We start from the raw sequence: 13767 nt of genomic DNA, 5'->3' as shown, positions 1-13767 counted from the left end.
TTACAACAACGCATGCGTACTGACAGTAGCAACGCTGACAACAATAATGGCGGAATAGCGTGCAAAAAGTGAACTGAATCGGATTCAGACTGTGTTTAAACCATCAAGATGACCTTAAACCCGCTTGCATTCCCTAAGGGAGTGAAACTGACGTGTGAGCTATGTCAGAAGCCTGCGTTTTTACAGTGTATCCTATGCAGAGTCACATATTATTGGTGAGGAATTTGGGCCACTCAGTTGTAAGATTCTGGACCAAGGAAGTCAAATTTATTGAAGAAGTTGCTTCGTTTCAAGATATTTTTTGTATTTCTCTTTTATTTGTGATTTTTACATTTCTCCAACATATAAACACCTGCCTTGCGTTCTATTGTATTTGATTGTTAGGCAAAAGCTATACGCACTCCAAGTGTAGACAGGATCGATGAGTCTGGTATACACTCCGACAATGAAAAGCTGTGTTACAAATGTGTAGCCAATGAAATGCCCCCTAACAAGTCGTTAGGAATTAGCCAAGGAAAAATCAGTCTGGCGTATGGACTTCCGCTATGTGTTTTTCGTAGTGTCTAGGGTTGGCAAATAATGTACATTCACATAGTATACAACCGTTTCTAGGTCGAAACACAAGTGTGTTCCAAACTCCGACAATAAACTGCCGTGAAGCATCAGTTTCGTGTGTGTGTTTGTTTTTGTCTGTGTTTGTTCCCAGCATACTTTGATATCATGAATCGAAAGTGAAGCGTACCTTCGCAAAATGCGGTCGAAGGACGCTCCGAGTGTTGATGCGTTTCAGTGTCTGGTCTTTTAAGTACACCCCGAAAATTTAATCTACGTTACAGCAAAGGCCGGGTAGCATCAGATTGTTTTTGTTTCTTTGTACTCTTATTGTGACAGGGTGACCAGTCACCAACTATAGAGTTAAGCTGTTGTCATTGTCCAGTTTAGTCTTTGTTGCTGATCAGTTTGTGTTTGGTATATATTAGTCTGTATTTGTTAATAAAAAGTACTGGTGTGCACCAGCCGTGTCCAGCCAGCTGCAGACAATTAAATCTCCTGCTGGGTGAAGGAAGTTCCTTATCTCTTTTTGAAGTGGGCGGTGCACTTGTCAGATGCTTGCCGTAGACGAGACCTTGGTGGTCGTTATGTAATGTGCCGCCAGCCAGACTGGGTATCTCGGGCCAGCCGGGGTTTGTCAAGTGGGTGTCATTTCTTTTGAATTTCATACCGTGGGAGAAGCGTGTCAGCTGCGGTTGGAAGGTCGTAATCTCTTACCCCCCCCCCCCCCCCCTTTCTTCTTGTCTTTAACCAATGGAACATTATTATCTTAGAATGTTGTGTTGCTAATAGTTACTAGGATTTTGATTGGATGTTTGTGACTCCAGCAAAAGTTTGATTATGTATGTACATGCTAGGGTGTGAGAGAGAACGGAGAGAACTCTGAGAGACACGGGAGAGAGTGGACGTTTTTTGGTAGCGTGCTCCACTGACTGTGGAGATGTAGTACAATTAAGTATTGTGGCTTGTAGCCACCGGCCTCGGTCGGGTTGGCGAAGTGGAGGAGAGAATAAGATGTGAAACTAAGGAATAAAGTTTGCCATGCCCAGTACTCCGCTGTGGTCACAATGTCATCTGTTGTGTCCGAGAGATTGAGTCCAGTGAGTCCGTAACACAAAAGAAGAGAAGGAAACCAAAGAACAGTCTTTTTCCGAACCTCTACATTATAATCAACTACTCTGCGTTCCTATCACAAAGTGGTGTCGAATGGCAAATTCGCTTCGCGACCGGAAGTTAACGCCGGAGTGTATACAAGACTCTGACCCCTGCATACACTCTGAGTGCGTATAGCGAGTGTGTAATTGTTATTGCAACACAGTGTTTTCTCTCTCTCTCTCTCTCTCTCTCTCTCTCTCTCTCTCTCTCTCTCTCTCTCTCTCTCTCTCTCTCTCTCTCTCTCTCTCTCTCTCTATTGCGCACGCACACGCACACACACACACACACACACTTTTTTAAAAAAACTTTTTGCTGATCCAGAACATAAGAAAAATCATCTTTAGATATTGGTCTCAAACAAAATTTTTAGTTTCATGCTCTTCACAGGCTAAGGATTGTAGCTATTTGAACATTCTGAAATGTGCTTCTTTTTGTTATGTTTTTAGTTGTGTGGAGCACCAGCGTGCTGACTGGTTGGGCATCCATGAAAAAATATGTCAGACTCTCACCATACTGCGCCAGCCTGTTCCATTCCTACCATCAGAGGAGGAACGACAAAATAGGGAAGGTGAATTTCTCAAACAGAAGGTGAGAAATACATTTCACGCGTGGATTTGTCAAACAAGAAGCTAAGTTCTTCTGTAATTGAAACTCTGATATATATATCAGGGGTGGGACTTTTTGCGCGAATCAAAATCCGGGGACACAACTTACGAATTCTGCTGGAGTGATCTATTTTTCCGCGTCCCATTTTATAACAGTATCTATAACTTGTTGACTGAATGATATGGAGAGAAGTGAAGATGGAACAGAACACTGGAGGCTTGAGAGTTAAATTGTGCTGACGGAAAACTCCTCATAACTAGTAGTCATTTTGATCTTCAATGCATTGAATCCTACTATTGCCAGTATTGGATCATGGATATGTGACAGGGTGACCTGTCACCAATATAGAGTGACGTTATGTCATTGTCCAGTCTAGTGTTTGTAGTTCATGTTGCCGATCGCTTTATGTTTTGTGTAATGCCATTATATCTGTTCTAAGTTAAATGTTGAGATGCACATGTCCAGTCACCGGTAGATCCTAAGCATGCTTAGGCGTCTGTGTCCATGTTCTGACTAGTCTTTGATCCTTTGAACTTAAGCCGCTCTCCTATATAGAAAGAGAGGAGAGCCGGGGAGCCTGCAGGTGTTGTTACGTCATATGGCGGCCTGTCTGTCTCTGTATTCCTCGGCTAGCTACATGTAGCAGTGGTTTTCAAGTAGGTGTTAATTCCTTTGTCGGATCGGGTGGACCGAATACCAGCTCAGCTGGCAGGTGGGTCAGATGTGTAACTGTTATGACCGATCCGGGGTAGCCGCCGATAACACGTGCGTGTGGTAATGTTTGATGCGCTCAGATCAAAGCCTCGTTAAGAGGGTGTGAATCCCTTTGAATTTGATACAGAGAAGCATGTCAGCTGCGGTTGGAAGGTCTTAATACCTTACCCCCCCCCTCCTTCTTCTTGTCTTTAACCAATGAAATGGCTTATTATCTTAGAATGTTGTGTTGCTAATAGTTACTAGGATTTTGATTGGATGTTTGTGACTCTAGCTAAAGTTTGATTATATATGCACATGCTAGGGTGTGAAAGAGAACTCTGAGAGGCGCGCGAGAGAGAGGACGTGTGTTGTTGTGAGATCCACTTTTGATCGCTTTGTGCACATGTGTTGAGGTCGGCAAGGAAGGGTTGCGTTCACTACACTGACTTCTGGTATCGTTGAAATAAAGTCACGTTACTACAACCCCTGACTTGGCGTTTTCTATTTAATGCTTCCTGCCTGAGTGTTCCCCGCCAAGGCGGCGCTGACTACCAGCCGCCGATAAACAACGTCACTGCGCACACCCACCCGTCGCGCCAAAGCCAGCAATCTGGATGCTAGCGACGTAACCCACAGATACAGATACAGATCTACTTCACCCTCTCACATCTTGGCGTTGTTGACAGAGATTTAGGAAGTAGAGACACCGCATTTTTTATATCAGAAGGCAGTGTAGGTGGGACTCTAGGACCTATCCAAGATGGCGGTCGAGGTTGCTTCACGACCCCAGTGGCAAGCGTTTCCCCCTCCAAGACTTCCCCTCTTCACAAGCGGCGATGACGGCTGTCGCCTTGACGACTTCGTCGGCGGCTACCCAGCGGGAATATCAAAGGGACTCACTCGCCAGAGGCTCGTGAGTCCCTTGATATTCATCCGCTGGGTCTTGACTAAAATACAAGCCATATAAAAAAAACACTCGTGTTGTAACCTCTATATAATATATGCTTCAAGTCCAGATTGGATTCATACTGGAAGGGGATGACAGGCGCAGTAAGACATCGCATATCGGCCTCCTAATTGAATCCCGGCTGCGGCAGCCTGGTGGGTTAAGGGTGGAGATTTTTCCGATCTACCAGGTCAACTTATATGCAGACATGCTAGTGCCTTATCCCCCTTCATGTGTACACGCAAGCACAGGAACAAGTACGCACGGAAAAGATCCTGTAATCCATGTTTTGGTGGGTTATAGAAACATGAAAATACCCGAAATCGACGTATGCTGCCTAAATGGCGGGGTAATAACAGTCATACACGTAAAAACCCACTCATGCAAAAACATGAGTGAACATGGGAGTTCCAGCTCATGAAAGAAGAAGAAGAAGAATACTGGAAGGGGACCCAAGCTGCCTTTGCTAAACCCAAGCACAGCAGCTTGTTGTTTTTTATCAAGACCGGTGAACAGGTTTTTAAAAAACCTCAAGCGTTGCAGCAGTATATACAAGTACAATTGTATATGTATGTTTGATCTAAGCCGGATAAGAATTAAATAATAATTCCGATTTTTGCTGATTTTTCTTTAATCTGGTTTCAATCTAAAATATAAATGAAACAAAAGCAGAATTTTTGTTTTGATAGAGGAACAGAAAATCTGAGAAAACAGGGTCTTAAGAGCCTTCATGGGGGGTGCTTAAAAGGGAGGTTCCACTTTAATACCTTATGAATTGTTAGTCGTATAAGCATTTGCTTTTCTTGTTCCTGCATAGTTTTGAAATTCTACAGCAAAAGGACTTCAATATGCACCTTTTTGAAAGCTTCCTTTGTGTTCATTATTCATCAGAGCCACATGATCGACCTGACACGCACAACAGGGCAGAAACTTCTCTTTGAAGGCAAACATGAACAGGCCGTTCCAGCCGCCATGCAGTCGTTGCGTTTTGCCATCGACGTTTACGGCATTGCCAGCATTGAGCTGGTGCCGTCCTATCTCATCCTGGGAGAGGCCAGTATTGGTAAGTATCATTTTTGACTCACATGCGAAGCAAAAGTGAGTCTATGTACTCACCCGAGTCGTCCGTCCGGCCGTCCGGAAAACTTTAACGTTGGATATTTCTTGGACACTATTCAGTCTATCAGTACCAAATTTGGCAAGATGGTGTATGATGACAAGGCCCCAAAAAACATACATAGCATCTTGACCTTGCTTCAAGGTCAAGGTCGCAGGGGCCATAAATGTTGTCTAAAAAACAGCTATTTTTCACATTTTTCACATTTTCTCTGAAGTTTTTGAGATTGAATACCTCACCTATATATGATATATAGGGCAAAGTAAGCCCCATCTTTTGATACCAGTTTGGTTTACCTTGCTTCAAGGTCAAGGTCACAGGAGCTCTTCAAAGTTGGATTGTATACATATTTTGAAGTGACCTTGACCCTGAACTATGGAAGATAACTGTTTCAAACTTAAAAATTATGTGGGGCACATGTTATGCTTTTATCATGAGACACATTTGGTCACATATGATCAAGGTCAAGGTCACTTTGACCCTTATGAAATGTGACCAAAATAAGGTAGTGAACCACTAAAAGTGACCATATCTCATGGTAGAAAGAGCCAATAAGCACCATTGTACTTCCTATGTCTTGAATTAACAGCTTTGTGTTGCATGACCTTGGATGCCTTGACCTTGGGTCAAGGTCACATGTATTTTGGTAGGAAAAATGTGTAAAGCAGTTCTTAGTGTATGATGTCATTGCTAGGTTTAGTTATTTGACCTTGACCCTGAAGGTCAAGGTCATGTAAAGGTCAAGGTCAAACATGTGAGTCGTATGGGCTTTGCCCTTCTTGTTCTTGTTGTAATTATGTTACGCTTTGGCGAATTATTTAATTAAAACGATCATGTTAAGAGATGAATTTTCTCAACAGCTATCTTTACCTAGTTGAAAAATATGCATTTTTACAAATTTTGTATCGTGTCTAAGTGACATGTTCGCCTGCAGTCACGACTCTCTTGACCCCTACCCTGTTTAACACAGTTTATAAAAAGGTAAAAAAGGAAAAAGATTAAATGATATGCACTACGTACAGCCAGTCGAATCTGTCTTCCTTTTTTATGTACCTTATCTGGTTCATATTTTACGACAATTTAAAAATGACAAAAAATCCCTTGGAACAGTGGGCGCGAATGAGTTGCGTCTCTTTTGCCGGGTACTGTACATGTGTGTTTGCTCCTATGTGGGCTTGTGAGTTTTATCCATTCTTCATTTGTCATTTTGTTACCGCTTCTCACACAGGGATGGGCAGACTGTCCCAGGCAGAGGAATACCTAGCGCAGGCAGAGTGGACGGTCCTCAAGACGCCCAACGTGTCGGCCGCTATCAAGTCACGTCTGCACCGAAACCTGGGACTGCTCCACGCCGCTAGGAGCGACTTTCCTGAGGCCTTGAGGCAACTGGCTGATGATGTGAGACTTTTCAGATCAGACTTTATCACATTAACACTGACACTTGTGCAAACTGTCAGAGACCTTATCACTTATATCAGAACATAGACTTCCCCAGAAATCGGCGTATGCTGCCTGAATGGCGGGAAAAAAATGGTCATACACGTAAAAATCCACTTGTGCAAAATAAATGAGTGAACATGGGAGTTTCAGCCCATGAGCGAAAAAGAAGAAGAACATAGACACTTTCAGTTATCAATGTTATTGAGTGTGTGTTTGCATGCATCTGATTGTGTGATAGTAAATTAGAATAAAGCTTAGAAATCATGAGAAGTGGAGGATCATTGGGAGCCAGCTTGTCAGTAACATTGAGTGCACATTTTTCTCTGTGAAACAGAGATTTCTTTCTGACCAAATTCGCAGCAGAATTATTTCACTGTACTTATTTTGAGAAGTTTTCAAGGGTTTTCTATTTCATCAGAGAGGAGGGGAGTGGGCCCGTAAAGAGAAGGAGGGGGCAAAGAGAGAGAGAGGGAAAGTGATAGCAAGACTGAAGAGAGAGAGAGAGGGAAAGTAATAGCAATTAAGAGAGAGAGAGGGAGAGAGATAGCAAGAAAGAGAGAGGGAGAGAGATAGCAAGAAAGAGAGAGGAAGAGAGATAGCAAGAAAGAGAGAGAGAGAGGGAAAGTGATAGCAATTAAGAGAGAGAGAGGGAGAGATAGCAAGAAAGAGAGAGGGGGAGAGATAGCAAGAAAGAGAGAGGGAAAGAGATAGCAAGAAAGAGAGAGGGAGAGAAATAGCAAGAAAGAGAGAGGGAAAGTGATAGCAATTAAGAGAGAGAGAGAGGGAGACTTAGACTTAGACTTAGACTTAGAACATTTTATTCACATAAAGGGTAGACATTTTAGGCCATAGGCTTAATCTTACAATGTGCCCTTTACATTCACACAAACACATATTCACGCGTGCGCCCGACTAGAATCATAGAAACATCAAGCATACAGTAATAATAAATGAGAAAAGTAGTAGAAAATACATGAATGGAACATCAATAAAGCAATTACAGAATGGAACATTAATTACGCAATCACATTTGCGCACTCACACGCAGACGCACAAGGAGGAACACATATAATACTAATAATAATATACACACAACTAAGTGCCATTCAACAAGCACACAGTGAGCCTACCAAGACAGGTAGATTTAGCATTATGTAGGCATGCAGCAGTCAATATTTCAGAGTAATAAAATAATTATAATTAACAAAGCTAGCTACAATACCGGCAGCGTAACTTATGAAGACCTCAGTATGTGTTTCCTGAGGGAGGTTTTGAATGCGTTCAATGAACGGCACGTTTGTACATTCGAAGGAAGAGAGTTCCACAGTGAAGGTCCCACAAAAGCAAAGCTAGTTTTGTATAGATCTATACGAGTCCTTGGTAATATATATATAGATTTGTTTGACACATAACGCTCGGAAGCTTTAGTCAAGAATGCATTTAGGTATGGTGGGGCCAGCTCATAGAAGCGAGATAGCAAGAAAGAGAGAGGGAGAGAGATAGCAAGAAAGAGAGATGGAGAGAGATAGAAAGAAAGAGAGAGGTAGCAAGAAAGAGAGAAGGTGACAATGACAATGACAGTTCTTTATTTAATAGATTAAGCAGTGGTCTGCTTTTTTACATCCAGCCCTCGGAGAGAGATAGCAAGAAAGAGAGAGGGGGGAGAGATAGCAAGAAAGAGAGAGGGGGAGAGATAGCAAGAAAGAGAGAGGGAGAGAGATTAAGCAAGAAAGAGAGAGGGAGAGAGAGAGAGAAGAAGAAACCTTTTGGTGCACATTGGGAGTTTCAGCCCACGAACGCAGAAGAAGAAGAAGAAGGTGCACATTGTCTGAACATTTTGTTCTGTTTCCATCAGATCTACCATGCCTCTGAAGAGTACGGCCCTGATGATATCGGTACGTCTGGCGGATACTTTCACATGGCCAACGTCTTTTTCCGTCAAGGCAAGCGAGACGTCGCTGATTCCCTCTACAGACAGGTTGGTGTTATTTGTAACATCGTTGATTTGAATCTGCTTCAATGAATCAGTCTTAATTGGATGTTGAGGCGTGTGTGTGTGTGCGTGTGTTCCAGCTTGCAACTGTGCAGGTTGCTTATTGATACAATAGCAACAGCAGACTATTTTTTTTACAAACGAGTTGCACAGAAACTCTCCAGAATTAATTGTCATCAGCAGTATTAGAAACATGAAGAGAAAAAAAAGCTATTCGTTTGTCTTTCTCAGTTCTCCTTCATGCGCATGACCTCACGGAATTATGTAACAACGTCATCACGGAATTTTGGCGTTACTCAGTTTGGACAGCTTTTCGGCAGAAGGCCAAAGCTGATTATTGGCTCACGTAAGTGTAGCCTATGCGATCGTAACTTTGTCTGTCTGTGCGTTTGTGCGTGTGTGTGTGCGTGTGTGTGTGTGTGTGTGTGTTTGTGCGTGTGTATGTCTGTGGTAGAAACTTTAACATTTCGTCATTTGAAGACGTCACATTATGGCGTAAGAGGGTTAGACGTCACGCGAAGGAATTACTGAAAGTCTCGGTTTTGAGCGGGCCGAGACTAGTTGGAAGGCAAGAGTTATCTTTTTCTTTTCATGTCTTGGCGTCTCAAATCGTATTAGTCAGAAAGCGCTTGCACGTAGTCTCGACCAGCGCGTGGTGTGCTTCTTTCTGAGTACTTTACGTCACAAATTGTACTTTACGTACTTGATGATGACGTAAGTTAATTGTATGTGTTCTATTTCGTTGACTGAGCACGGCCGGGACCAGTTGGCGTGAGCGCTGGGATTTCGAGTTTCATTCGACATGTCAATGCATCGCATTATGAAATAATACAGGTAGGAGGTTAGTTCTTGTACTTTGGGTCAACCAAAGTCGATAAATGCATTCTTCACTATGGTATTGAGTCTGATTTCGTCGTCCATCTTGAATCGAAAAGCACTCTTCTTACAAAAAAAACCAACTTCGTTGCGAGCTACGGCGAAGCTTCGCATGTCAAAACTTGAGAAGCGATGTTGGGGTCAAAGTACCACGCCGTAGCTGCGGGTTTTTGGTATTAAGACTTTGCGAAGCTTCGTGTAGTGAGTTTGTGTTACTGTTTGTCTATTTCTTACGTGAGCCTTGAAGGCTTCGCCTCTTGTTTTTATCATGAAATAGTGTTCATATTTGTACCTGGTATGGATAAGAAGGATAAAAGAATGTTAAATCATGTATTGTCCATAATATTTTAGAGAATACAATTTTTTCTCATGAATAATGATTTACCAAGTCTCAAAAACATCAAAAACATCAAAATCGCCAAGAATCGAATTACGCCAAAATTCCAGGACAACGACGGTAAGCTAGCTGTTGTAGTCACACACACACACACACACACACACACACACACACACACACACACACACACAATCTTCTTTGCACTTTTTCAGGTCACAGAGATCTGGCACAGCCATCTTGATCGCATTGTCAGGTCTCGAACACGGACGCCAGAACCTCCCAAGGGTGTGGGACCAGGTGCCGTTGAGCAAGAGGTGGAAGAAGAGGAGGGCCTAGGTGAGTTACCTTTTATGTAGGTACAGTGGAACCCCTCTTTCAAAACCTCCCAATTTAAGACGTCCTCCCTTTTAAGACACTTTTTTCTGAGACTTTCTATTCTAATTCATGACCGCAGTAAATTTACCCCCATTTTAAGACTTCCTCCTTTTGAAGATCTGATTTTTGGCTCACGTAAGTGTAGCCTATGCGATCGTAACTTTGTCTGTCTGTGCGTATGTGCGTATGTGCGTGCGTGCGTGCGTGTGTATGTCTGTGGTAGAAACTCTAACATTTGAAGACGTCACATTACATTGACGTCACATTATGACGTAAGAGGGTTAGACGTCATGCTAAGCAGAGATCTCTGCGCTAAGGAAGTGCTGAAAGTCTCGGTCATTATTATTTTGAGCGGGCCGAGACTAGTTGGCAGTCGTGTCCCTGTAAGTAGGCTACATGCAGACAGACAGATCTAGATCTAGTGTCTCGCTTTCTTGCACAGTTTCACCTAAGCTTACTGTGTGTGTGGGTGTGTATGTGTGACGGAGTGATTGAGTTTGTGTTACTGTTTGTCGATTTCTTACGTGAGCCTTGATGGCTTCGCCTCTTGTTCCTATTATTATAGGTCTTAAGAGGGGGGTTCCACTGTAGATGAAATTGTGTTGTCATCTGCTAGGAGGGGGAACATCACACAAACAAAAGAAATTGATGAACAGTGTTTTGTTGGTGTTAAAAAGCCAGTTGATTGTAAAATCTCTGCGCACTTACGATCAGTTGCAAAGGTGTACAATTAGTTCGGTAACAAAATCAAAGGCAAGCACAATGCCAGGAGCACAGACAGCAGGCAATGCCGGCAAACCTCTGCGATTTTGTGCATTTTGACAAAAGCAAACAAAAAACAAAAAACACTTTAACCCGGGTGAGAGGGACAAAATAGTGTTTTTCTTTACATGCATAATTTATCTTTCCCCAGAGGGGGTTAAATTCATATTTACAAGGCCAAAATGCTTCAGGTTTTGGGGTCGTTGCCCCCCGAGACCCCCACCAGGAGACCTACACAGCCACATGGACCCTCCTTGAAAGCAATGAAACTCATTCTTTGTTGAATGGATTGCCTGGACGCATCTCCCTGCCCCCCTTCCCTACCACCCCCTACACCCCTCCCCCCTCACCCTAGGCTCTGCTAACATTAATGTACCTGTTACCCCCAGCCCATTTGCTGCCATATCACCCCTCCCCAAGTAAAATAATGATAATGTTACGGTGCAGTGAAAATTGCCATAAATAGATCCCTGCGCCTTGAGTCCGAGTCTGGAGATACGCGCGCGATATAAGACTTCATATAACATTTGTTATTTTAAAATTATCTTCAAGGATGGTACCTTTTCACAAGTGTAGCAATGAAATATCTCCGTCAACTCCTGTTGGTGATTTCAGACGAGGCGCAGGAGGCCGAGGCCATTCAGGTCCTGAATTCTATCTGCGACATGCGAGAGCAACAGCCCAGCAAGCGGTCCCAGGACCTGGTGTCTGTGTGTCACGCTCTGGCCATGCTCTACTTTGTCCTTCATGACATCAAGATGGTAATGACATCATCACTATGACATCATCATCAGTTCATATCACATGTATAGTCGTGAATTTGTACCATGCTGATTCCCTGTCTGTGTGTGTATTTGTGTGTGTTTGTGTGTGTGTGTGTGTTTGTGTGTGTGTTTGTGTGTGTGTGTGTGAGTGTGTAAGGGTGTGTGTCTGTCTGCATGTATTGTGAACTTGTATCATCCTGATCCCCTGTGTGTGTGTGTGTGTGTGTGTGTGTGTGTGTGTTGTGTGTGTGTGTGTGTGTGTGTGTGTGTGTGTGTGTGTGTAAGGGTGTGTGTCTGTCTGCATGTATTGTGAACTTGTATCATCATGATCCCCTCTGTGTGTGTGTGTGTGTGTGTGTGTGTTGTGTGTGTGTGTGGGTGTGTGTGTGTGTTGTGTGTGTGTGTGTGTTGGTGTTGTGTGTGTGTGTGTGTTTGTGTGTGTGTGTGAGTGTGTGTGAGTGTGTGTGAGTGTGTAAGGGTGTGTGTCTGTCTGCATGTATTGTGAACTTGTATCATCCTGATCCCCTGTGTGTGTTTGTGTGTGTGTGTGAGTGTGTGTGAGTGTGTAAGGGTGTGTGTTTGTCTGCATGTATTGTGAACTTGTATCATCCTGATCCCCTGTGTGTGTGTGTGTGTGTGTGTGTGTGTGTGTGTGTGTGTGTCTGTCTGCATGTATTGTGAACTTGTATCATCCTGATCCCCTGTGTGTGTGTGCATGTGTGAGCTCTGCTGACTAAAAAGTGAATTACATCACTTAGAGTAGAAACTTCTTGCATGATTTTGTGGTCATGTTCCATGGATCAGCTGAATTGCATTTTGCCTTCCTTGACAAGCACAAACGAGTTCTTTCAGAGTTTCATGCAGACAAAATTGGTGCACACACACACCTGCATTCACACACACACACGCATTCAATTTCACACACACACACACACATGCATACACGCACATGCATTCACACACACACACACACACACATGCATTCACACACACACACACACACATGCATACACGCACATGCATTCACACACACACATGCATTCACACACCCACATGCATTCACACACCCACATGCATTCACACACCCACATGCATTCACACACACACACACATGCATTCACACACACACACACATGCATACACGCACACACACACACACAGAGCTTTGATTAGAAGTACAATGTAGTTAAGATGTGTACAGTGCTCCATAACCTGGAGGTTATGCAGGTCCTCAATCAATTTTATCCATGATATAGAAATACTTGTGTGGTGGCAGCAGTAATGTTCAGCATTTGTTGGAGTAAACTTTAAACTCGTCTGTTCTTGTTTTCAGGCAAAGGAGTTTGGACGCAAGGCGGTTGTTGCCAGTGAGAACAATTTGGATGACGACTTCTCTCGCAACGTTGTGGAGTTCATGAAAGTCTGTGAACGTGTCAACTAGGGGAAAAAAAAGACTTTATCAGGAACAGTCTGAACTTTATGTGAAGCTGGCGTTTTTACCAGTATATAGATATTTTTTTGCAGCCACTAAAGCTTTGTTGATAAACCCAAAATCTTCTCGGCAACCTGTGATATAAATTAACTTTAATGGAGAAGCTTTTGTCTTGGATTTGTGAGATTCGTGTGTGTGTGTGTGTGAGAGAGAGAGAGAGAGAGATAGAGAGAGAGAGAGAGAGGAGAGAGAGAGAGAGAGAGAGAGAGAGAGATAGAGAGAGAGAGAGAGAGGAGAGAGAGAGAGAGCAGGCATGGAAATTGTCTGCCGAAAGGCAAATTTCCGCCGTATTTTTTTTTTTTGTTCCCGCCGAAAAAGCAAAAGTGTCTGCCGAAAAAATAAAAGGGGGAGGCAAAAATGGTTATAAAAACTGAATTTAATGGCAAACTTGGAGGACATATGACACCAAATTGCACCATTTGGGTTCTTTGGAGAAAAAAAAATTCCAGGGGGGGGGGGGGGGGGGGGAGGGGGCATGCCCCCGAACACCCGTAGCAGGGCTTTGCGCTGTCCACTTTGCTATTACTTACAAATGTTCAGCCTTTTTTACTTTTTTCAATTCCCATGCCTGGAGAGAGAGATGCCAGAGATGAGTTTTAATACTGCAAAAGAGACACAGACCTGGATTTGTGAACACACACACACACAACACTCCA

At 43.2% G+C, this 13767-nt stretch overlaps 1 protein-coding gene across 2 annotated transcripts; it reads left to right on the top strand.

Moving 5' to 3' along the window:
* The first annotated feature begins 11 nt into the window (after nt 1-11).
* On the top strand, nt 12-13214 carry LOC138978843 (zinc finger MYND domain-containing protein 12-like). 2 transcript variants are annotated; one of them, XM_070351631.1, is made up of 8 exons: nt 12-215; nt 2154-2295; nt 4847-5018; nt 6301-6470; nt 8368-8490; nt 9931-10054; nt 11471-11616; nt 12953-13214. In XM_070351631.1, exons 1-8 carry the CDS (start codon nt 109-111, stop codon nt 13058-13060), a joined length of 1092 nt encoding a protein of 363 aa, XP_070207732.1. In that variant the 5' UTR covers nt 12-108; the 3' UTR covers nt 13061-13214. The 2 variants fall into 2 exon arrangements, 1 of the variants encoding a protein (XP_070207732.1); XR_011459826.1 differs by lacking the exons at nt 11471-11616; nt 12953-13214 and adding an exon at nt 8737-9339.
* The last annotated feature ends 553 nt before the right edge of the window (nt 13215-13767 follow it).

This window comes from Littorina saxatilis, linkage group LG10 (genome assembly GCF_037325665.1).
Source record: "Littorina saxatilis isolate snail1 linkage group LG10, US_GU_Lsax_2.0, whole genome shotgun sequence".
Lineage (NCBI taxonomy): Eukaryota > Metazoa > Mollusca > Gastropoda > Littorinimorpha > Littorinidae > Littorina > Littorina saxatilis.
Note: the sequence above shows the minus strand (reverse complement) of the source record. Positions and strands in the feature narration are given on the sequence as shown.